The sequence below is a fragment of the Phlebotomus papatasi genome, chromosome 2 (genome assembly GCF_024763615.1).
Source record: "Phlebotomus papatasi isolate M1 chromosome 2, Ppap_2.1, whole genome shotgun sequence".
Classification (NCBI taxonomy): domain Eukaryota; kingdom Metazoa; phylum Arthropoda; class Insecta; order Diptera; family Psychodidae; genus Phlebotomus; species Phlebotomus papatasi.
The window spans coordinates 68,501,954-68,526,295 of record NC_077223.1 but is presented as its reverse complement, the minus strand read 5'-3'; the positions used below and the strand labels follow the sequence as shown (position 1 = coordinate 68,526,295).

Sequence of the window (24,342 nt, the reverse complement as noted above, 5' to 3'; positions counted from 1 at the left end):
TACAAGATTTGTCCAAAAATTCCTCGTTTAAGTATGGGTTTAACTCATCTGCTAATAGGAACTATTCTATTTTTGGAATTCTGATGTGTCTACTTCGAGTAATCATGACTACCTCAAAGTAAGTAGTTCGTGATCCACGTAACCTCTTAAACAAAATTTTGGGAATATTGACCATGATAAGGATGTTGCGCTTAGCGCGCCAAACACATTAGTCAATCTTATCAAAAGAATCTTTGAGAACAATGGTGTTAATATCTCAAGTAAATTTATTTTGAGCATGAGTATTACGATTTCGAAAGGTGTCAATGTTCTCCTAAACTTAATAATTTGCGTACAAGTGCAAAAAACTCACTCCCACGAAGTTTAGGTGAAATTTTTCAACATTATTTGCACTAAAAAATTGAAAAAACAAATTTTTGCGTGAAAAATACTTCCAATTATACCGGTAAATTTTTAAAATACCAAATAATAAGTTTAATAATTATTATTACTTTAATAATTTATAGCTATCGTGATGTCTAAAATTTGACACAAAACTTTACGTCCATTTTGATTATTGTCGTAAAAGCAAAATTTTGGTAATTTTGCTAACTTGACAATAAAATCATTTAAACAGCGTCTTTATGACCCTTTTTGTGTAGGCTTAATTTATCTCGAAATTGGAAAAATGCACTTCATTTTCCCCCATTTTACCTCTTCTCTTCTAAAACGTGATTTAGAATAATTTTCGAGACAACCGAAACTGATGTCTCACTTAAAAAAATGGTTTTTTTTTGAAAGGGAACTTATTCACAATTGCCAATTATGCATTAAAAAAATTGATCAGGGCCACCGAAAAAATAAAACTTTGAAGTTAAACTTTGGGATTGGTCAGAAAATGCTCTTTGGACTAATTTCTTATGCTAATAGGTTAAGGCCCAGATATACTGAGGCAAGTATTATATAATACAGTACATATAATAGCGTAAAGGAAATTTATGCAAAGACCTCTAAATCAATGATCCTTAGCCACATTTTGCACTTTAAATATTCTTGAGGATCTGCCTGAATCTATCTTGGTTCTTAAATATCCCTAGATGACTTATTTCTCAACGGATTAAAAAAAAAACAGACTGTTTTCAAAGATTTTTGAATTCTGGTTGAATTTCGATTGATCCCAACCTAGTGCAAATCCGTAATAAACGGGTACATTGTTTTATACGAAATTGCAGAATATAATATTCTGAAAGACACCTCGAAGGGCTCAAAATAGTGAGAACGATAATGATTCTAATTCAGTAATAACATTTCGAAGAAATAAAGCAACTCCAATGACAAGCAAAACCGATTCGAAAATTATCTGGAAATCTAAAATACAAGTTCGCATATTCGTCACTTTAGCGCTGGCTGTTCTTGTATTTCGAATTTTCGGTATTCTTGACACTTTAATCGTACACAACAGTGCGTCGTTTACTGCAAAACGTTTATTATTATGCAGTTTTGTAGAATTTTAGGATGACAGAACGTTTTAATTTCAATTAATTAAAGTGTTATTTTCATTTTATCAAGGTTTTTGATACGTAATTTTGATATATATCACGAAGAAAATTCTGTTGTTTTTTAGCAGACGATAAATTCACAGAGCACAAAATATAAAACCGTTAACCAGATTCGAAAATTCGAAATGTTATTAGCCGGATACCGGAGAAAGCTGTACCTTAGAATTGGTACACTATAAACCTGAACCGGAGATAGCTTTCAAAACGGGAAGGTTATTGGTGAACGTAAGGAATATCGTCGGTTGCATGCATCGTTGTCGTATCTGCATTTATTTTGTATCTGTATTTCATGCAAGTTACAATACAAGTCACAAAGGATATGCAGATACGACAATAATAGATGCAACTGACGATTTATCTCATTGCTTCACTGAGAGAAATCCGAAAAAGTTAAAATAACATTCCGGAAATATTTTACTCTGCATTATTTATCCGAAATCGGTGTAAATATTATGCTTTTTAGGTGTATTATGGGTTAAAGTTACCCTTTTTCATGTTAATTTTACATCTAAAAATATGTAAATTTAACATTAAAAAATGTTGATATATTTTTACACCTAAAAAGTGTTAAAGTTCTGAGGAAAAAAAGTTAATCTCACCCTCTTTTTTTCTCAGTGTTGAACCACTAAACGATTTTGATCTTCTATTTTTTTAAAAGGATAGCCTTTAAGATCGAACTAGTGATTTCGAGTATTCCGCAAAGTCTGGGTCACTCTTCCATTCCTTCTTAATATTTCAGTCTAATAGACAAACAACACTTTTTGTACTAGACATTTTTTTTTATCTATGCTGTAAAATTAGTTGCTCTCGACCCCTAAACAGCCAATGATCTGATGACTCATGTGTATGGAAATATTTTAATGATTTAGCCAGCCAGCCAGCAACCGAAAGAGATTTGAAAGCTCCAAAAATATCGCATGAAATTAATTATTGGAATTTTCCACTTACCTGTCGCCAAACAGGTGAAAACTTCTTTTTTGTGGCATTGCCAAAGATTAATTCATCTTCCTCAAATAGCTCAATCTTCTCCCCCTTGCTCAGTGGCTCAGAGATTTTACCCTGGACCTTCTCTTCTGGCATCTCTCACCTCCTTCAACTCTTAAGTGAGTTTCTTCACGTGCAATTCCGTCTGCAAGAAGATCCAGCATGGAAAAGAGAGAAAAATCCATTACACAATATTGCTTTGTTTGCCTTCAATTTATTTTTTATTTTTGCTTTTTTTTGCGATGAATGAACCGAAAGACACTCCATTGGCACGATTGCAAAAATGAAAGTGTTGAAAGTGAAAATTAAAACAGATAAAAATGGCATTGTAATAATATAAACAAGAAGCCAATTAGACGTTTGATCCCACGTGGCACGATTCATGTAGTATATAAGATACAATAAGAATTTCACACGGACATTGTCAGTCTTATCGTACAAGTTCTAATTCACTTATCGCCAAATACCCATCTTCTGATAACAAGTAATTTATTGAATAAGACCACAGAGAAATCATCTCACGCACCAGGTGAGAACTGGGTGAGCGGCTCACAGGTACAAAGTCATGCTCTTGAAATTGATGATTTCTTTCCTATCTTCGAACTTATTTTTCTTAAGTATATTGCTTAAAAAAACCCCAATCATTTATCCTTCACTGCCGTCATTGATAAAAATTCAATTGCTAAAATCATGCAAACGCATAAAATTCAAATTGCTGAATTTGCATACCAAAAAGAAAAAACTGTTAATCACATTTCAAGTAATTCACCACCAGACAGGTATAGATGTAAATAATTATTATCCCACCTGAGAAAATTGATCAATTAAATTCCAACGAGTGCACTTGTGACGCGTAAAAATGATTTTTTTCAGCATAATTTTCTCTCACTGGAGATATAAGATTATGCACAGCACAGTTTTGAAGTGTAACTTTTTTCTTGCTTTTTTTTCAAAACATCGTGCTAAATATTTACATAGAAACACACTTTTTCACACTATACCCGTGAAATCAGCGCGAAAAGAACCACACATTCAGATTTACGTTTACAATGGAGTATTCTTGCACTCAAAAAAAAAAAAAAACAAACTTCATGCCATGGGGGTCAATTTTAGTATTTTGCTTAGTTGCATAAAAAACATTGCAAATATCAGAATTACAGTAATTCAAATGAAGGATAAATGTTTGAAAATTCTCGTGAAAATTATTCAACTTGGTTAAATTATTGACCAAACGCTTGAAAATTTAAAATAACAGTTGCTAGCGCCACATTGCGGGAGAAAACAGCGCCATCACGCGGAAAATCAGGTTACCAATCAATTTGTTTTACTCTTTTTTATACAAAAAAAATCACAGATAAATATTGCACGAGTATTTAAAAAATTACTTAGCAAAGAAATATTTCAATTCAAAATAAAATTAAACACTTGCATACTTTTATTAAAAATACAAATAATGAAAAAGATTATTATAAAATAATGTTTAAAATAATGATCCTGATCATATTAAAATGGTTACCACCTGAAGATGACCGTTAAAAGTAGCTTCACGCATTACATTAGAACTAATTGCAAACATTGATTAATTTCTCCGACCTATTAATACTTAAGCTTGAGCTAAAACACATACCGTTACTGCTTAAATAAGCTTTACCGCTAACGTACATGATTTTATTAGCTCGCAAAATCATATTTAGGTATTATTTTATCATGGCGAAAGTTGATAGGCTTCTGGGAAACGTGATTGAAGGCATTATATTACAATTGTTGATATAGAAACGAATTTCAGCTAAATCATAGGGGAATCTTTTGAGGCTTCGCACATACTCTGGCTTCGAACACTTCATATTTTTTCCACATTTTCTCAATTTTATATTTTTAAGAGAAGAAAATGACTAAGCTTCATGAAATTTTTATTATAGATTTATATATGTTTAAAGTACTTCATTTTTTCTGAAAATAAGTATTACAAAATGGCGGACTAATGCATAGTACACTGGAGCGCCTCATCGCAACACATCCTAATTGTCAGGAAATCTGCATATCGTAATTTTTGTTCAAGAAAACGAAACTAAAAAAAAGCTTTTAATGTTCATCAATGTATTTCGTATTTAAACTATGAAAACCAGAAGAAAATCGTGAAATCGGAACTGTTTTTCAAAATTTATTAAAAAACATGCATTTTTTGAACACCATTTTGACTTTAACGTGCTGTAAAATATGGAAAAGTAGGTTTACAACAATTCTTTTAGACAGTTTATCCATTAAGTAGGTAATGAAAATATATATGAACCACATTTGAACTTGTAATTAGGGGAACCCCCTTAAAAAATCTTATCTTTTTTCAGGAAATATGTGACTTAAGATAAGCTATTAAAATAATATTGCGAATAGGTCAAATTCATTAAAGAATTATGGGAAAAATATGAAGTGTTCAAAGCCAGAGTGTGTACGAAGCTTGAAAGCCTTCCCCTATATCAGTATAATAAAAATAATTTTGTGATTATTTAAACTAATATTTCAATTATCAGATGGGTATCCCAGCTGAACATTCTTTTTTGATTTTGGTAATTGAATAATTAAAAAAAAATCTCTGCTTATGATTATCTTATCAGCCTTTGATAGCTTTATGGAAAAGGACTTTAAGTTTAAAATTCAATTATTTCAGTGTTCTTGTTCGTAGGAGATTTTTTTAATCGAGTTTCTAAATATTTTTTCATAATAGAAGACTAATGGTGGACGAATAAAATTGTCTCCTAAAGGGAAGATCAGAAAACTTGTCAGAAAAACCAAGATTATTTTAGACTTTAACTCACAGTAATCTGGTCAGACGTGTTCTTCGTTAAAAGACTTCACGTTATTTTCTATCTTTGAACTAAATAAAAAAAAAGTTTTTTGAAAATATTCATTTATATTGCACACAGATTTAGAATATGCTTCTACGAGACTGTGCGATAAAATCGACTATTTCAGTTTTAGAATTCATTAATAAAAAAATAAAAGAGAAAAAATCACGTGATTACTTAAAAAAAACATTACATCATTAAATCAACAATGATTTTTTTTTAGATAAACCGCTGATTTATAAACCTTTTTTTTAATTTAATTGTCCTTTTGAACTTAATTTTCAAAGTTAATGAATTACTTAGAAGTTTTTACAAATAATATTAGTAATTTTTAAATTTATAAAATGTAAAAATTAATAACAAAGAATACAATTAAAAAAAATAAAACCATTAAATATTTAATAAATTTCCTAACATTTCAGGTAAGAATGTTAAAAATTGGGTTCAAATAGAAAACCAAATATTAAAGATCACAGAGTTTCAGTGTGCATTCATAGACTTTTAAAATTTTCAAACACTGCAGTATTTTACCAAATATTGCATATGATATGAATTCAAGTCTAGACAGCAAAAACAATTTTGTATGCACTTCTATGAAGCAATTTCATTATAAATAAGTACTTGAGAAGTGGATTGTACTAGTTTAAGAGAAGATAAGAAACGTCTTTATAATCTTTTACTGTTTCTATGTTACTTTATGTCGTAAGAATTAAATTAAATTAATACTGAAAAAAAACAAACAAAAAACTTACATTGAATTTTTAAATTAAAACATCCTGAAAATTTAAACTTCAGGAGTGCCAAGTATAAATATTATATTTTAAGTATTGAAATTAAAACTTGCCATCCAACCTGAAACATTAGCGATCACTGAAGATAGAGCTGACTTAAGGCACCGTAAGCATATCACAATAAAGATAACGAGCCTTTGTACATATTGTACGTCGTATTTAATGATTTTAAAAGTATCAATAAATTTTATTAGGCAATATTTTCCCATATTCCCCCCATCATCGTAAAACTTGTAGACGCTTTCAACTACACCGCAGCTTTTAAACTTTTTTTTCTGAGTGTACCTAAGATTTACAGCAAAAGCAAAAATCTTATTCAACAAAAGATTGTTGATGAGAGAACCACGATAAAGTACATAAGTATTTACAATTTTTTTAATGTTTGTCACAAAACCTAGGACGCAAGCCAATTAAGGCTGTTGGAAAGCCATAAAAATTGTTCAAATATAAACCACAAATACTTGTGATTAATCAAGCATTTTCCTCCTAAATTGCCCTAATCTCATCACTATTTGCCCCTGTCTAAGTCATACACCAATTTTTCTTTTCCTTGATATTAGAGCTCTAGCTCTTTGTCTTATTCTTCGTGCTCTTGGGGAGACTAATAGGATTCCTAGAGACAGAGAATAAAAAAAAATTAAATGTTATTTACTTGACTTGTAAAGATGTCCAATGACGCAATGTTTTTCACAAGACTCTCAAATAACTTTTTAACAAGATACAAATAGACTGTAATTGACTATCAGTTTTGCTGAGTTGAAGCAAAGTCCTTTTAATATTGAACAAGAAAATATATCACTAATCGAAAATATTGTCGTCACATGCATCAATTGCTATATCACTTTGTTTTAGGAACTTTCTGGAAGCACTTGCGCGATCACTCTCACATTAGTATTTTTTTTTTGTTATGTTGTTGTAAGAAATGAGGAATTGTAGCAAGAAATATCACTCACATAGTGTCCAATGAACAAAAAAATAACTAAAATTGAGAAAAAAAAGTCACTTCTTCGTAATACTTCTTTTTGGAATATTGATTTTGGAGATGAGAGACGATGCCTTGACGATCGTAGAGAAATCTCTTCTTTTCACTGCAAATATTGACGAGCAACTGATCGCGGATGCGGCAAGACGCGATATCTTGTTGCGAACTGCCTTATGGTTCGCCTTTCAACAAAACTGCTTCTTTTCTTTTCTCCTTTATATCTCTTCACATGCAAAAGAGTCAGCTGTTTGCCAGCAACAATTTGTATATATACACAATCAACAGCCAAATAGATTAAGCCAAGAATTGACCAACACACGCGAGAAAAACGCCTTCAAAAATAATCTTCCACTCTATTCAAAGCTCTTATAAATCCAAAATGGATGAGTCTCTATCGGCAACTCATTGCAGACTGACTATTAAATCGGTCTGTGAAATTACATTTATTTCAAACGCACTATCTCTAAAATACCCAGTAAAGAAAACAAACTGTCCGAGAGTGGGTGGATTTCCAGCACAAGTTCATTGAGATACTGGCAGTAATTTTTGTTGTTGTTGTTATTATATCCCTCATATCACTGACCGAGATATTTTCCACAACACTAGGAAATAAATTTTTCACATAATAAAATCGTCAACTTCCCGCAAAACTCCCTTGATTTTTCCATAAAGTATCAACTCATTGTGAACAACAATTAAGCAGAAAAACCGCACATAAACAACACCAAATGCTCTCCCTATTTCAAGAGACAAAACCATCAATGCAGAATGCTAATGTGCACAAATCGTACTGCAGACTGCTCGATTTTTTTTTGTCTTTCACACCATGAGAAGTGCATGACCTGATTTTTTGATTTGACGCCGATGTAATTTTAAAGAGACGCAAAGTAGTGTGCACAAGGTCACCAAAAGGCGGTCACATTAAGAGAAAATATTTGATTTCTTCGCATGAAGCAATATAGGTAATATTTCATTTGAAAAAAAAAGAAGAAGCTTTTGCACTAACAGTTCAAACTTTTTGGTTCATCGCACTTGGAACTGAGAGCCGAAGGTGCGCGCGCGCGCCCAAGAACTCGGAAACCGCGAGCCAGCATTCGTTGCACAACCTCATATGCACAATAACACAGCGGATGCAATTTTCACACTCATTACATCAAAATTCAATTTGTAAAACATTGAAATGCACAGATCCATGAAAATCTCAGACAAATTAACCCAAAGATAATGGGTGCATTGGATGAAACTGAAAGATAGTGCAAATCTTATCAGTGCGGGTACAATGAACAAAAGTGTAACGAGGTAATGCTACAAGTGTTTGTTCTATTGATAACTTAATCCCCAATTTATTGAGCAGTGAAATCCTCCTCAAACTCATAAATCCCTCTCACTTGTCTGCACATCAAAGACAATGAACTTTTTTGATAGACATTTGGTTCCTTTCAAGTGTCTAGCTACAATCTCAAAAGTTCTTTTTTCAAGTACTTAACATTTTTGGAGGTAAACTGATTACATATGACCCAATTTTTTAAGGACTATACCGTAATATACTACACACAAACCACAAACACCTAATTCTGCTAAGTATTACAAAAAAAGAAAAACTTGAATCAAGGGTATAAAGCCCCAAATAGACCCAAGCTGATCTTATTTAGGCCTGTAAAATTGTCGATTGATTTTAAAGGTCATTTGCATAAAGTTCCTTAACCTAATCCTTTACCGCCAAATTTTACAGAATGAATATTCTCGAGGATCAACCTGAATCGATTGGGATCCTAATAATTAGTAATTCAAAGCATAAGATAATATCTTCATACTAAAAGTTTAGCCCAGTTCCCGAATATTTTAAAATCTTAAATACAGAGCAATTTTATTGATTTTTGAGAACCTAATATACGTCATACGAATGCCACCTGAAAGAATGCCCATAAAGCTGCTAAACAGTGAGCTTGAAGGGGGGCGAGGATGAAGTCGCCAGGACTGGAGGGAGTTAGTGCGAGAGGTCCGATCCCTTAAGACGATGTTGCAACCACCTAAGTAAGTAAATACATCATATCTCTAATATTCCAATTCTAAGTTAAATTTTTCCAAAAACTCGTTTTTGATAAGAAATTAGAGCAATTAAGCCATATTGTTAAGCCTTAGGCCCTAGTCAGACCTGAGGATTAGCCGAGAGGCGGCTTAAAGTAATTATTAGAAATAATGGTTAAACTATATTTCCATAATCTTCCACTTAGTCGTCGCTCGGCTTAAGTCGTAAGTGTGTCTAGGTCTAGGGCGTTAGATTTGAAGCCCGTGTAAAGTAAAATGTAGCAGGATAGGTATTTAAATTTTACGTGCTCGCAAAATCATCATTAATGTACCATTCCAACATTGCTAAAAACCGTTTTGCTCAATCCCTGATGGAAGTGTTGTTTTCGAGCAATTTTTCTATAGGGCTTTAAAATATCCTTGAAAATGCTAGGGCCACTAGAGCAAAAACGAACATCGGACGTTGAGTAATTTGTTACACTTTTATCCTCTATATATTACAGATTCTTAAGAGCGAAAGAAATAGGGGAAACTGGGGCACTACCAAACACGGGGTAGCACCAAACACTAATTTTTATTTCTAAACTACATGGACTATCTCGACCATTTCTTTAATGGACAAGAATTCCTATAGTGCCTATAAATTCCTATAGGCATTGTCCTCAGAACTCGAATATCTGATTAAAAAATCGCAGTGTTTGGTGCTACCCCGTGTTTGCTGGTGCCCCAGTTTCCCCTATCCAGTTTTCATATCTTTTTAGAACAAATATTACTCTACAACTTTACTACAGACTATTTATCCTCATCTCAACAATAAATATGCTTTTTAAATTATTTTCCAAAGATAGTGTTTGACGAGAAAGGCAAAAAAGCCGAACTGGACACAAGTTATAGGTGTGGTGTGGACTGAATAAATGTCAGTGCAGATTTTTGTTGCTATATTAACTTCTTAACCCGAGTAATCATTTTTTTTTGTAAAATTATTTCAGGAGGGAACATTTTTCAAAAAAACCTAAAATGGAAAACGAATATGGTGATCGATTGTCCCAAATTATTATTTTGAGAACACTGACTTAGGGCCTTAAAAGAACAGGCTAATCCTTGAAGATATTTAGGCTACAAAATTTTATAGCAAATGGATTAAGTAAAAGGAACTTTATGCAAGGGACCTCTAACCAATGGCCACAAGCCTCAATGCTTAGGATCATTGCATATTCCATATTCCATGTTATTATTCCTTTTAACTTTAAACGTTAAAGGAGGTTAATGAAGTCTATTTATGGTAAAAATTTAAAGCCTCAATAACTTTTATCTTAGTACAAATCCAATAATTCTTCAAAATTCTGTTTTTAATAATAACTTACATTCAGTATTTGATGTCAAAATAAAAAATATGTTATAATTAAACACCAAAAAAAATTCATAAGTAGTTTCAGTGATGTTCTTTGTAAAATAAAAAGCAATACAGTACGACTCCAATAATGTCAATATACTGGGTTCTTTATTTTTTAAGTTTTCTGACTTATTGGATATTGTATCTAGGGGGAGGTGGGGCTACTTTGAGCTGTGAAGCTACATTGTTATACGGTTTTATCATATATTTCTAATGGAAATTGGGTTTTAATATGAAGTAATTTGGATAGACAAAATAATTGTGGATTTTAATAAAATAATTGAAAGGACCAGCTTCATTTAGAAGTAGGCGAAAAAGCCGTATAACAATCTAGCCCCACAGCTCAATGTAGCCCCACCTCCCCCTACCAGTCCACTCGTTCAAAATTGTCTTAAGTTCTTAATTAATAAGAGCAATTTAATAGTTCAATACTTATCCTGGTATTTTGTACATATATATTTATATATATTTTTAAAGTGTGCTTCAAATCTTTATGCATTAACATATTATTGAAATCATACTGCGATGAAAAAACGCTTCTTAGAATTATTTTTGCTGCATTCCCATTTCTAAGGAAAAACACTAGCAAAATTAAACTCAAGATTGAACTTTAAAACATAAAGGATATTTGGAAAGAATATTTAATATTTTTAAAAATTTAATGTAGATATAGGATAAGTGGAAACTGATAATGGAAAATAATTGACAATTTTTATTTGACTTTTATAGAGAACTATAATTTGGTATGAAATATACACGGATATGACCTGGTATTTTTTTTTCTCCTTTATTTTCTCCTACGACGTTTCGGAGGGGTTTTCCTCCGAAATTTAAATTATATAATTATATAAACTTTATATAATTTGGTAATGCATATATTACAGTTTCTTTGTATTTTAAAATTCAGCAATATGTAAGCGATGTCTGATTAGGATTTTTTTCAACTCGGACCATTATCATAATCTTTGAAAAAGAATCTGAGAAACATTAAGTTAGACCGGAAGTAATGAAAAGTAATAAAATGTACCTCGATATTTTTCCGCACGTGTGTTTTTTTTTATCAGCCCTAGAACACTATTGATAAGAAATAAGGATTTTAGGTTTTTGAGCTCCTCTTCATAAATTAGTCCTATATATTCACATAACTTTAAAAATTTAAACTTTACCGTGCTGTCCCATGCATATTTATTGACTGTTCGAGTAATAATTAAGAGAGTACCTAATTAAATAGAAGAGTAATTAAAAGTAGAGTAAATAAAAAGCACCTGTGTGTATTGAACGCACCTGAGGGTATGTTCTTTTAGAAAAGTTTTAGTAATTAAAATTCAAATGCTTTAATTTTTATTATTATTACCTGTTAGAACCATTGTGACGGCGTCGACCTCGAGGCAGACCTAGGACAAGGTGGCTAAATCAAATTCAGAATCTTGCCTTGGAACGCCTTGGGATCGAACCCGAACATCTTCCTGAAGTGGCGAAGGATCGACAAGCGTGGGCTGCTAATTTGGATGTCATGGGCCCGCGACCCCAATAGGGATAAGCGGTTGAAAATGAATGAATGAATACCTGTTAAATACTATGGAGCTTTCAAAGTAAATTGCCATTATTGTTTCGTAAGAAAAACCTTAAATTACCGTAATCTGAAATTTGAATGCTTGTTCAACACAGAGTATCGATTGGATGAAATGGCCGTCTTCCAGTTTAGTCCTGTGACAGGAAAATGTTTAAGTCTCTCAATTACTTAGTTAGTCTATGAAACTGTGATGGGACCGGCTTTGCTTTACGGTAACTGAATGTGGGGGATCCCAAAAGATTTATGACAATTACCTCCATGTAGCAGAGATGCAAATGCGAGAGTGTTCCTTGAAACTGACTCTGAAGAACAAGGTCAAGAATGATGGAATATCAGAGAAAGTCTTGGGATTCAGCACATTGTGAAAGAGGCGAGAGATAGGCAGCTGAGGTGGTGCAGCCACATTATACATCGTGAGGAATGATTCACATGATCCGGCTCACTATAGAAATCGAAAAGATGAAAAAGGGACCAGGAATATCCCCAACATTGTGGAAATCTACGATTCGTGCCGCCATGAGGTGACGTCATCCCATATTATCATATTAAATATCACCTGGAATATTTTCTTTGTTTAAAATTTCCAAAAATGTTAAGGGACAACTCTGAAAATTTAAGGAGTTTCAGACAAAATAATACTAATAATGATGGCACAAAGTTCCTATGAGGAACTTGGGCCTCCGCGCGAGGGGACTTCGGAACATCCATTATTATTTCTGGGTGCAATTCGAACACCTTTACCGCCAGAACAATTCCTGGTGGTTAAAAAGGATTCGAACCCGGAAGACTTGCATCATACAGCGAGTGCTCTACCACTTGCCCATTGAGTGCCCGCCCAAGGCGAAATAATGATAAAAAGTAAATGAATGAAAAGCACAAAACTTTGAATCAATAAAATACGAATACAATGAATACAATAGTGTATGTTTAAGGCTAATTTTTTGCAGCTATTTATTGTCAGAATTTGTACTAGTTTACTCATTAAATGTTTTTCAGGTTCTTCATTCATAAAAGTAGTTTAAAAGTTTCGGATTTAAGCACTACATTTAATTAAATATTTAAGCACTCTTTGATTGGCTCGTAAAAGCATTCAACTCTTTACACAATCACAGAGCACAATGGGAATAATTTATCGCATATATAAATATTTTACTATTTATTTATATTTATTGCATGATAGTTGCACTCACTAAAAAAAACTGGTAAGTTAAAACTATATCGTCGAATTGAATTAACTCGACGGATATCGATGTAATTGTTACTCTTTTACGATGTAAAATTTCATCACGACTGAAGTATAGTATATTTAAATGTTTCGTTTTAAGAATATACTTCAGTCGAGATGATTTTCATTCGAAAAAATTCGTGGAGATGCGTGCATCATATGCGTATGTTTCACAACTCGCAATATGAGTACATCGAGATTAAAAAACAATATTAAATAAATTTAATATATAAAAAGAGTAATAATAAAAAACGAAAATTAGTAAAATGTTTTCAATTATTTTCGATTTGCTAATTTTAGTGAAAAAAACAAAGATATTGAGACTCCCATTTTCATGTAAATTTTAGGAAGAAAACAATAAGAGCTATTATGAAATTAGTTGAACCAACTCTTCTAAAGATTACACGTTAAGCATAAGTGAAATTTACTCTAAACTCAGAAAGAGTGAATAGGATATAACAACAAAAAGAATTGATTTTACATCTATTCCATCTAGTGATGTGTTTGCATTGAGTCAGTCTAAGGAAAATTTACAAAATTTAATTATTTTAAGCATTCTAAAGTAGAAAATCAAATATTTGTTCCCTGCAACAATTTAGTCATCCACTATAATTTTTTTGCTAAAAAATTTTCTCGGAACTTTTTCGTAAAATAATTTGTGTTAACTTGAAGAAAATTTCACAAAATCACCGGAGTCATAATACGTCACTATACCAAGTGTTTATGATAAATAAATTTACCAAATACTGAGAGTCGCAAAATAAAAAGAGGCTAGTGGCTGTTGCCTTATTAAAATGGCCTAAAGCAATTGAGGTCAGTGAAATATTTCTTTGGTTGTAAAATATATTATTTTGGTTAGTAAAAAAAACATAAAATTGATCAAAAATTACTTTAGGGGGAAGTGGGGCACTTTTGATTTGGGGTACCTTTTACTTTTTCCTCTTTTTTTTAAACAAATTGATGTAAATTGTGATGCAATTGGTTTGTGGAGCTAAATTATACCACAATAAGGTTATACCACAATAACACAGGTTATACCACAATAAGTTTCAACTGACTCAATGGATCAAGAGAGTTTCTCGCTCTATAATGCAATTGTCCAGATTTCGAATCCTCTTTAGATCACCAGGAAGTTTTCTGGCATTAAAAGTATTCGAATTGCATCCAGTGAACTTTACTGCACTTGTTTCCATGTGACATAGGATTGACAACCTCATCCCGTATAAGAAAAAATAATAATACGCGTCTAGAAATCGCCTTCCGGGAAGGCCAAGGTCCTTCATGAAATCTTGTGCCAATATTATTATTATTATTAAGGTTCAGTTTCATTGAAAAATATGAGAAAAATGCCCAATTTTAAAGCTATCCAAGTTTAAAGGTACCCCACTTCCCCTTATAACCCTTTTAAGACGATTGGGTCATCGGTGATCCAAAAAAAAATGTTCTACGACTATTTAAAATTATGTTTTGCTCTAAAAAGTTAGAAGTTTTTTTCATTTTCTTAGCATTAATTGATATTTACTGCCAATTTTGTACTAATCCACTGATCAATCTGCTTCAACTATAAAAAATGTAAGGCAAAGCGCTCAAGCTTCGGATAGGGTGGAATCACCACTTCTCGCCAGTGCCCCACTTTTCGCCACTTATATTGAAATCGCTATTTTTTGCAATTTGTGTATTAAATGAGCCGCAAAGTACTTTGTATTTTTACTGCGGCTACGTATAGAGTCGAAAAATAATAATTATTCTTTTTGGATTTACGATTTTGAACATTTTTTAGAGTAATATTTTAAGCAAGTGCATCGAACCCAATATTTCTTACCAAATATACTAAGTGTTATCAAATGTTCATCAAGCAAAAAATACCTTATTGGATAAATAATTTGTCTATTGAATATTTAATTACCCTTGTGGAATACATAAAATTTGTATTTAGTTAATAAATATTTCATTTTATATTATTTTTGTATAAAAATGAGGCATGGCGATAAGCGGTTATCTTCTGGAATTGATTTTACCACCTGTCGTCATCTATTTTTAATAGGTGACACTAACTTCACTTCGTAGATTCTCAGTTGTCAAATCCGCATTGTTTACTTTCTGCAATAGACCTATAATTTGATTTTTCAAATAAAAGTGAAGGAAAATCGTTTAAAGTGAGTAGTAATAAGGTGATCGTGAGGTAAAAGAAATGCTGAATGTATTCTTTTTAGAACATTGCCTAAAATAATCGAGTTTCGACCTTTTCAAGTAGGTGGCCAGAAGTGGTTACAAAACTGGCGAAAAGTGGTGAAAAATGATGACGAAGTGATTTTTTTGCATTGTTAATAAAAATCAGGTTTTTAAGTAATCCAGCGTTAAATTCTAGGACTATTGTTTTCACGACTCTAGAGCCAATACATCTAAGTAGTTTTGTGTCAAATTTGAGTTATCTTGTAATAAGAGTTCAAAAGTTATAATAAAATTAATTCCTCTTTTTTCCTAAACATGGAGATAAGTGGTAACTCGATCCTAACTCAATTTTTTCTATGTTTCTAATGGATTTAATGTATTGTTCTTTTCAAAAATGTGAAACATGCATATGACTGGTTATAAAAATATAATATTATAACGGGTCAAATTTATTGAAAAGAAATGAATCGTTCAAAGCTTAAGTCGTCCAAAGATAGCGCGCTTTGCCCTAGTAATTAAAAAAATTACTATCATATAAGTTTCATATTTTTCTTGTTGAAATATTTAAATTTAATTAACATCCATCATTTCAATAACCAGCTGATAAGTTTAATAAGTCTTGCCATGGTCATTATGCATGTGATATGCTCGCATCAAATTTTGTTGATTCAGCTTTTTGAAGGAAAAACTAATAATCATCTCCAACATTCTTTCGTTTTTTTTTTTAGAATATCAAGCTCAAAACGCAATGATTCCTTCTTTCCTGAATTACTCCTAACCATCTTCGATGTTTTTTTTTTTTGGGCGGGGTGAGAGTATATTGTTAAATGATTTGAATATGCAGCAGATAATTTTAAACAAATAACACAACGCGAAATCAGACAATAGAAATATCCACTCAATAAATTTAATTTACGACAAAAAAAGTATTAGATTACCACTCTTACTAATTGACAATGTAAATTTAGCGTCACGGTCATAAATAACTTTATTGATATGGTGGGGTTAGTTCCTATACCAGCAAGAGAGCGACAGCTCTCAAAAACCGCCTTTTTCAGCCACTTTGACTCACATATTTTCAGCCAAAACTGTTTAGCAATTAAACACATGTAAATTTTCTAACCATCCAAATGAATCATTTGGACGAAGAAGTCGACAGACTATCAGTGGATGAGATTAGAGACGTGTTTGGTTATTAATTTGAAGTAAAAAATACGCTAATTTGCTGTCGTGCAATCACATAAAATGAGCAATCGTGCATGTGAGGAGAAAAACAAATCGCCCTTGATCGCCTTTACGAACAATTCAATAAAATATGATTTTTTTTCGTGAAGAATTGATAAAAAAATACCACAATCGATATGTTTATGTGACCTAAATTGTGAACAAGAAGAGAGCACTTCATTTTCTTTCCATTGATCAAACTATGATACACCAATTGATGGTAAATTGATGCGTTTCACTTGAACGTATTTTTTTTTTATTATTATCATTTGCCCAGATGATGATTTTGTTTCAGCTCTAAGGCAAAGTCTTTATCTTCGCACATACTTTAGTTATTAGTAATTTTTACGATTTCCTTGGTTGTCCCTGACCAAGTGCAGCTATCCGTATGCCTATTTTTTCGTGACATTCAAATTACAGGTGATTGAGAGGAGACCTTCAGCAATTTGCAATACTTCTTCCCATATTTATCCAACCATATTGGATGATCAAGCGTGGTCGTTGTCGCGCTAAAAAAAAGTTTATTCCGCAATCTACAGAGACGATTGTATGTGATTTATCGCAATGCTTCATATTATGTTATCTCCGTGAACTCTTTACATAGACACAGTTTGGTATTTAACTTATTTATTGAGTCAGAAAATATAATATTTTTATTTTTATTCAGTTGACTGAATTCAAACATGTGCTCGATCATTCGATGTACGTGCCCTCTATCTTTCCCTAGTTCCATTTACTTATCACTTTTTATTCAAAAAAAAAAATACCAAGCAACGAAATCACAACGGCAACTGTGATATAATGCTATATAAATTTAATTGAATTATAAATAATCCCACATTAAGTCATGTTTAAATTACCACACAAATCCCTCAAGCTCACAATCACGGAAGAAATTCATTTGTGACCTTATTTTTTCGTGATTGCTATTAAGACACAGGAATAAAAACCATCCATTAAATTAATCTCAATTATGGAAATACAAGGAATTCTCGCGAGTTCATAATAAAATTTTCTAAATACCACATTTTCCTATTTTCCAAACGACAACAGCGAAAAAAAAATCCCGAAGGAAAATTTATTCCCTTCAATTAAACTGCTTCTCGTGTGTGAAAGTCAATTTGGGCCAAAAGAGGAAGGAGAGTAGTCAATTTTCACTCCCAAGAAATTTCGCTGCACTTCTTTTGTTACAACAAAAATTCTTACTAATACCTTTTAGCACGAACATCGCTCTACGCATAAGAAAAGCCTCTTCTTTCTCTCTGAAATTCATGCAAAACTTAAATCGCCTACATAATTAAAAATGCTAATACAATGCAAGAACACATGTTACATGGTAGGAGTTTCTTAGTTCAAAAAAGAACATCTTTCAACACCGTCAAACAATTTTACAGGTGCCTGTATGTGTATTCCATCCAGAGAATATTTATACGACAAGTGAAACAATTTTTTTTCTCTCCTTTATACTCTTTGGTTAAAGCATAAAATTTCAACTGAATACTGAAAAAAAAAAACCAGCAAAAATTCAGCGAAGCATGAAGTAAATTTTATTTGTCCGTTAATGGATTGCACAAAAAATACTTCATTATACCGCCAGTGTATATGGTGTCCTTTTAAAGACAGAGCTGAGCTCGATCGCAATATTCTCACCTGAAAAGTCGTATAATGAAACAAAGACTGCAGGTGAAATAAGCATATTTAACAGTAATCCAGTAAGGGCAATTTTACTGTTTTCTTATTTCTTTTAGCGCAAATTTTAAAATTTTAATTTTATTTAGAACCATCATCTATATCGGTTTCCTTAATATGATCGGATTTGTACACAATTCAAGCTACAATTACTCTGAGATGAAATGAATCTCAGATTGTTCAATAATTTCCTTAAAGTCGGACAGCTCTGAAAGTCGGACACACCGAAAGTCGGACTATGCAAGACAGCTTTAACACAAAGACATTATGAAGTTAGACTGCTTCTAAAGTGTCCGCCTTTCCAAATTTCACCCTATTAGGGTAAGTGTACCAAATTACCGCATAGTTGCATGCAAGAGCTAAAGTCTTCAAAATGTATTTTTTTTAATTTTTTTTGCCACTTCTTTTTAAGGAGTCCTGCTTGAACCCTTGTAGATACCTTATCGTCTTTGCTTTCTCTAAAATCATTCTTAATACATTTTAAATCGATTAAAAATATAGGCATAGCTTTCGGTAATATTTCGGCTACCTTGATACTCATAGTTCCTTTTAGACGTCCGGAATTCATCAAAAGGCTTTTTCACATCATCTAGTTCATCAAAGTAACATTTTTTTGTATTGTATAATCTTAAGAGTATGCAAAAACTAAAAATTTATGGAAATTTGAGGAACAAAAGAAGTGGCCGAAATTACAAGCTGTCCAAAATTTGGTACAGTTACCATACTGATTTTTTGTATTTGTTTATTCTAATGATTTTTTATACATTTCTCAATATATGAATATTAATAAAATTAAATTATATTAAGAACTTATAACAAAAAAAATAGAAATTATCACCTTCTTACGGAACCAAATAATTGGTATATCACCAGGAACCAACTCAGTTCCTGAAAATTGCCTGAAATTCCTTATTCGTCTCTCGTAAATCTAGGGGCTAAACGTTTGGAGCCAACGACACAGGACCTACGAAGAATCCCCCAGTCTATAAGTTGGCTCAAGGATTATTAGTATGATCTTAACTATCCCCTTTGTGGATCTCGTGGTGCAATTAGTGAAAGCATTCAACTCTTAGGCGGTAACTCGATTGTGATGTGCAATGGATTTAACCCTTTAAGGACGAAGGACGAGATGCTTTTCACTGGCCGAAAATCAACAATAAAAATGAATCCGATAAAGAAAAATAATGAAACGTCTAACTTCAAACTTTGAAAAATCCAACAGAGGCGGATTTGGTGTTTGTTTTACCCGTATGGACGATTGAATTGAAACCTATTTAATATTTAAGAAGTTTCCTTTAAAATATCAACGAGGGATAATTTTCATAAATGCGATAATTTAAAAATTCCTCACTTTTGAGCTTAAATATTTACTAAAATTTGTAAAAATTATCCCAGTCATGCAACCTTCTGATTTGTGATTAAATAAACTTAAAAGAAGAAATTTTAGATATCTAGAAAAAAATCATTTAGGGTAAAGTGGTACAAATTGAACAGTGGTACAAGTTGGACAATGGTACAATTTGGACAGGGCTTTTTGTCTTGATAAATTTAGTAATTCATTTTTATTTGTATATTTTTAATGCTTTAGTTTTATAATTTAGTTCCTTGTGCTTAAAAACAAATTTTGTACTATATTTATCAAGAAAAAAGCCATGTCCAACTTGTAAAACTAATTCCAAATTATATCACTTTACCCTACTCCATGAAACACCGGTGTTCAAATAATCCTTTTAAGAGGTTAAGCGTCTGTATACACATTTTTCATGAAAAATTGTAAACTAGATAATGGACCAAATGATGGCGACCATAGCTCCCTACATCAATATAAAATAAATAAATAATAACTGTTCGCTCTATTCTAACGTATTAAATTCCTATATTTAATTTTAAAATACCTATGTTATACGGATTGTCTGGGTCAGTTTTTGCTCCATATAAGAAATGCCGCTAATAACGCTGGATTTACAAAACAATTTTTGTGTTTAAACCAAAATATCTGGGATTCAGATAAACTAACAGAAAACTGATTTTTATGAGTAAGTGTAGTTTTCTTGAAGAACTAGATCTTATCGATTACTCAGAATCTGAGGTGATTGACGATATTTTTTGAAATAGTTTTGTGACCAGAGTAGGGGAAAGCGCGCTACCTTCGAACGATCTATAAGCTTCGAACAATTCATTTTTTATGTCAGAGAATGTTTGAATTTTGTAAAACCTTCCTTTTAACCTTTCAAGAACGAGAAGATTTTCACAGATCGAAATTCAACAATAAAATTACAATCGACAAAAAAAATTAAAACATTTTACGAGGTTGCGCAGTTTCGCATGGACAATGATGACCACGATTTAAGATTTTTTATTGAATGCCACACAAACCAAATCAATTATACTCTATCAATTATATTATTCACTATGTCAAAAAATCTCTTACTTATTAGGTTCATGATTCCGCTTCACAAAATTCCTGGAAATCCTTGTGTTTTCCTCTACACGAAAATGAAAAATTAGTGGTGATTTTTACGAAGCTGCCCTGGTTTACTCAGCTTCGTACAACATTTTTCCTACCTATGTAGGCCTAATTTTTCCCGAAAACATTACACCGGATACAAAAATTTGTTCATCACTGTCTAGATGGAAGTTTCATCTACTTGTTTTCACCGTTTGTAAGAGATATCACGCATTAAAAAAAACAACTTTATACTATTTTTCTATCACATGTTTTTCGATACTTGGAAAACCATTTTTGCACTGCATTCTGACAGACAGTTAAGTGCTTGTTTAGGTGTGATTCTCTCAAATCACACCTATTGAAATTCTTAGATTTTCTCTAACACCTCCAATCAGTCTTACAGGACATTTTTCGGACATAACTGATTTCGAAAATAACCAGCCACCAATTTAAAATGCAATGTGGGAAGTTCCACTTTAAAACAAGGAAAATTTAATGAGAAATACTCAAAATACATCGAAGTGGCAATTAAAGAATCACATATACCATAAGCAGTCTGGTTTCATCACTGCACAAATCAAAAAGCAGTAATCACACCTTCGATCTTCCACTGACATCAAAATTTGAAACATCTTAAGTTATTTTTTATCTCTTTATTTTATTTTCCTGATTATAGCAATTTTGTTTAAAATAGATTGAGTGAAGCATGTATCAACCATGAAGGTTAAGTCGTCACCTCAAAATAGAATAATCCTTTGAAAATTATATTTGTCGCTTTCAACGAATTATCTTTTGCTACATGTTAATAGCAATAAATAGTTCTCAAAAATATTTTTTTGGGTAACGATCTAACCTTCATGGTCGATTCATGCTTACCTTATCCTAATTAAAATAATCACACGAGAGACCCCTTTATAAATTCTGGAAATAGATTTAGAAATTCATCGTGGAAACGTGATCCAGAAGGACCGTTAATACCTCTGGGGAATTGAATACATAGAAGAGATTTTAAGATTTTGCAGGTATTCAATTCTTGGAACTATCCTACCATCATCAAATCGATTGAATTTCCAGCTAAAGTATTCGAAGCACTATCACTGAGAGAAATCCGAAAAAGTTAAAATAACATTCCGGAAATGTTACTTTTACCCTGCATCCTGCATTATTGGTCCGAAATCAGTGTAAATATTATGCTTTTTAGGTGTATTATGGGTTAAAATTACCCTTTTTTCATGTTAATTTTACACCTAAAAAGGTGTAAAATTAACATTAAAAATGTTGATATATTTTTACACCTAAAAAGTGTTAAAGTTACGAGGAAAAAAAGTTAATCGCACCCTCTTTTTTCTCAGTGATATATTTGAATTTTATTATTTCACAAAGTCTTAAAGAGAAATGAGTTAATCAAATAATTAAATCACAGATGTATTCAATACTTTGGTGGGAGATTGTTTAGGAGAGTAAAATGATTGTTATGTCCACTTAAGATATCTTTCCAATTAACACTAATTTTAGGACACAGAACACTTAAGTTCCACAGCACAGATTTTCCGAAATATTTCGAACATATATTTTTCGTTGGGGATTTTACATTCCGAAATGTAGGCTGAAATGATTGGGGTAAGTTCAGAGGCACTTCAATTTCGAAAGGGAGATTACGAAATAAAATATCCTATTAAGAAATAGACTATAAAAAGGTTTATCCGATGCCTTTAAAAAATATTTGAAATTCACTAAAGTTTCTGAAATATATGAACGACACGGTTTAATTCAAAATGTAAAACTAAGGTTTTGTGAGGAAAGTTTTGCATGGATAAAACACTAAATTTATTTTTTTGATTTAGGATAAGTGCATTTCACATGAATTTTGTTACATTTTTGAAAATATTAATCACATTTGAAAATTGAGAAATTTCATTTATACTCCCCAAATATTCATATTTGAGGAACCTGACTTTAATTATAAAGTATTTATAATAATAATAATAATGCTGGCACAACGTTCCATGAAGGAACAAGGCCTTCCCGCAAGGAGATTTCTAGACATGCATTATTATTTTTTCTTGTACGGGATGAGGTTGTCAGTCCCATACCCGTGGAATCAAGTGCAGTGAAGCTCACTGGATGCAATCCAAACACCGTTAATGCCAGAAAAATTCCTGGTGACGTAAAGGGGATTCGAACCCGGGACACTTGCATCATAGAGCGAGTACTCTACCACTTGACCCATTGAGTGCCATAAAGTATTTATAGTGCTCTTAAATCTAGTTTTTAACGCATCAGGTTAAACGCGGGTAGGTTTATTTAACATTGTTGAGTTCTTATGCTGAACGCACAATAACTTTTATTTTGTAAATATGTTTTTGACATTTCAATGAGAGTGAATGAAACAGAGGTCTAGTCATCTCACTCTCTCTCATAGGAAATTTTGAAAACACGTTTACAAACAAAAGTTGTTGTGCTTTGGGCATTAGAACATCATTGAAGTTTAAAAACTTAAAATTTGTTAAGTAAACAAATATTTGATCAGATCCAACCCTGTCCAAGAGGGACGTAGTTTTGCATTTACTCTTAATCCTCAATAATGCAAAAAAAACATTATCACCACCTGTTCCAATTTTCTAGCCCACACAGGCTTGTCGTGAATACTGGAATGGTGTCGAAGACTGCTGTCCCAAGATCGAGACATTGATGAAATTGGCGGGAAAATGAGTCAATGAGACACCAATTGCAGTTCTTCAACAAGACAACCATATACACATGCTCAAGATATTTTTTACTCTTCTTCAGTGAGCCCATCAAGTGGCAAGAAAAAAGAGAGTTTGCCGCCAGAATATATGACTTTTGTGTTAAAATATCAACGGAAAACACCTTGTGGCCAATCACCTGACTCATTATAGGTGTATTCAGTTGAGAGAACTTGTCTCACTCTCCCAAGGGGAAACAATGGACTTTTATTTTAACACCCATATTAATAAAAAAAACCATCTCTATGGTTCCAGAAAATGATTAGAATCGTATTGCCAAGAGAAATTGATCAAAATGTTTTGTGATTAATCGAAGTTTCCACCCTCACCATTAGGTAACCACTTAAATATTCTCGAAATTAAACAACCTCATGAATATGCTAGTTTCCAACCCTCCCATGGTAGCCAAAAAGTTAAAGGGTGAGATTATTAATTAGATTCTCCCCTTTTTGTATGCGGCTCTCTTGTGGAGCTCCAAATAGAAAAAGCAACATTTATACAAGTTATGGGATATTGACTATTCTTCCTTCCATAAGTCCTACTTCAAAAAAAAAAAGAAAACAGCCCAAAAACGGAAAATAGTTCTGAGCTCCCATACCCTCTTCTTTTTTTTTTGGTAATTTTTTCCAGAATAATTTTTCAACAACCCGAAAAGACTATATAGCGTGTGCCAAGTATATTATGTAAATAATATCGTGAATACA

At 32.2% G+C, this 24,342-nt stretch overlaps 1 protein-coding gene across 3 annotated transcripts in view; it reads right to left on the bottom strand.

The window, feature by feature from the left end:
• LOC129803999 (CDAN1-interacting nuclease 1) overlaps positions 1-24,342 on the bottom strand; it is a 70,385-nt gene that overhangs the window by 8,518 nt on the left and 37,525 nt on the right. Inside the window, exons 1-2 of one of the 3 annotated variants that reach the window (XM_055850933.1) lie at positions 6,809-7,590; positions 2,487-2,667 (exon numbers count right to left, since the gene is read on the bottom strand). In XM_055850933.1, the coding sequence (XP_055706908.1) occupies positions 2,487-2,618 (132 nt within the window). In that variant the 5' untranslated portion in view covers positions 2,619-2,667; positions 6,809-7,590. Of the gene's footprint in view, positions 1-2,486; positions 2,668-6,808; positions 7,591-24,342 lie in introns of those variants that run through there. The other 2 variants (XM_055850934.1, XM_055850935.1) reach the window with 2 other exon arrangements.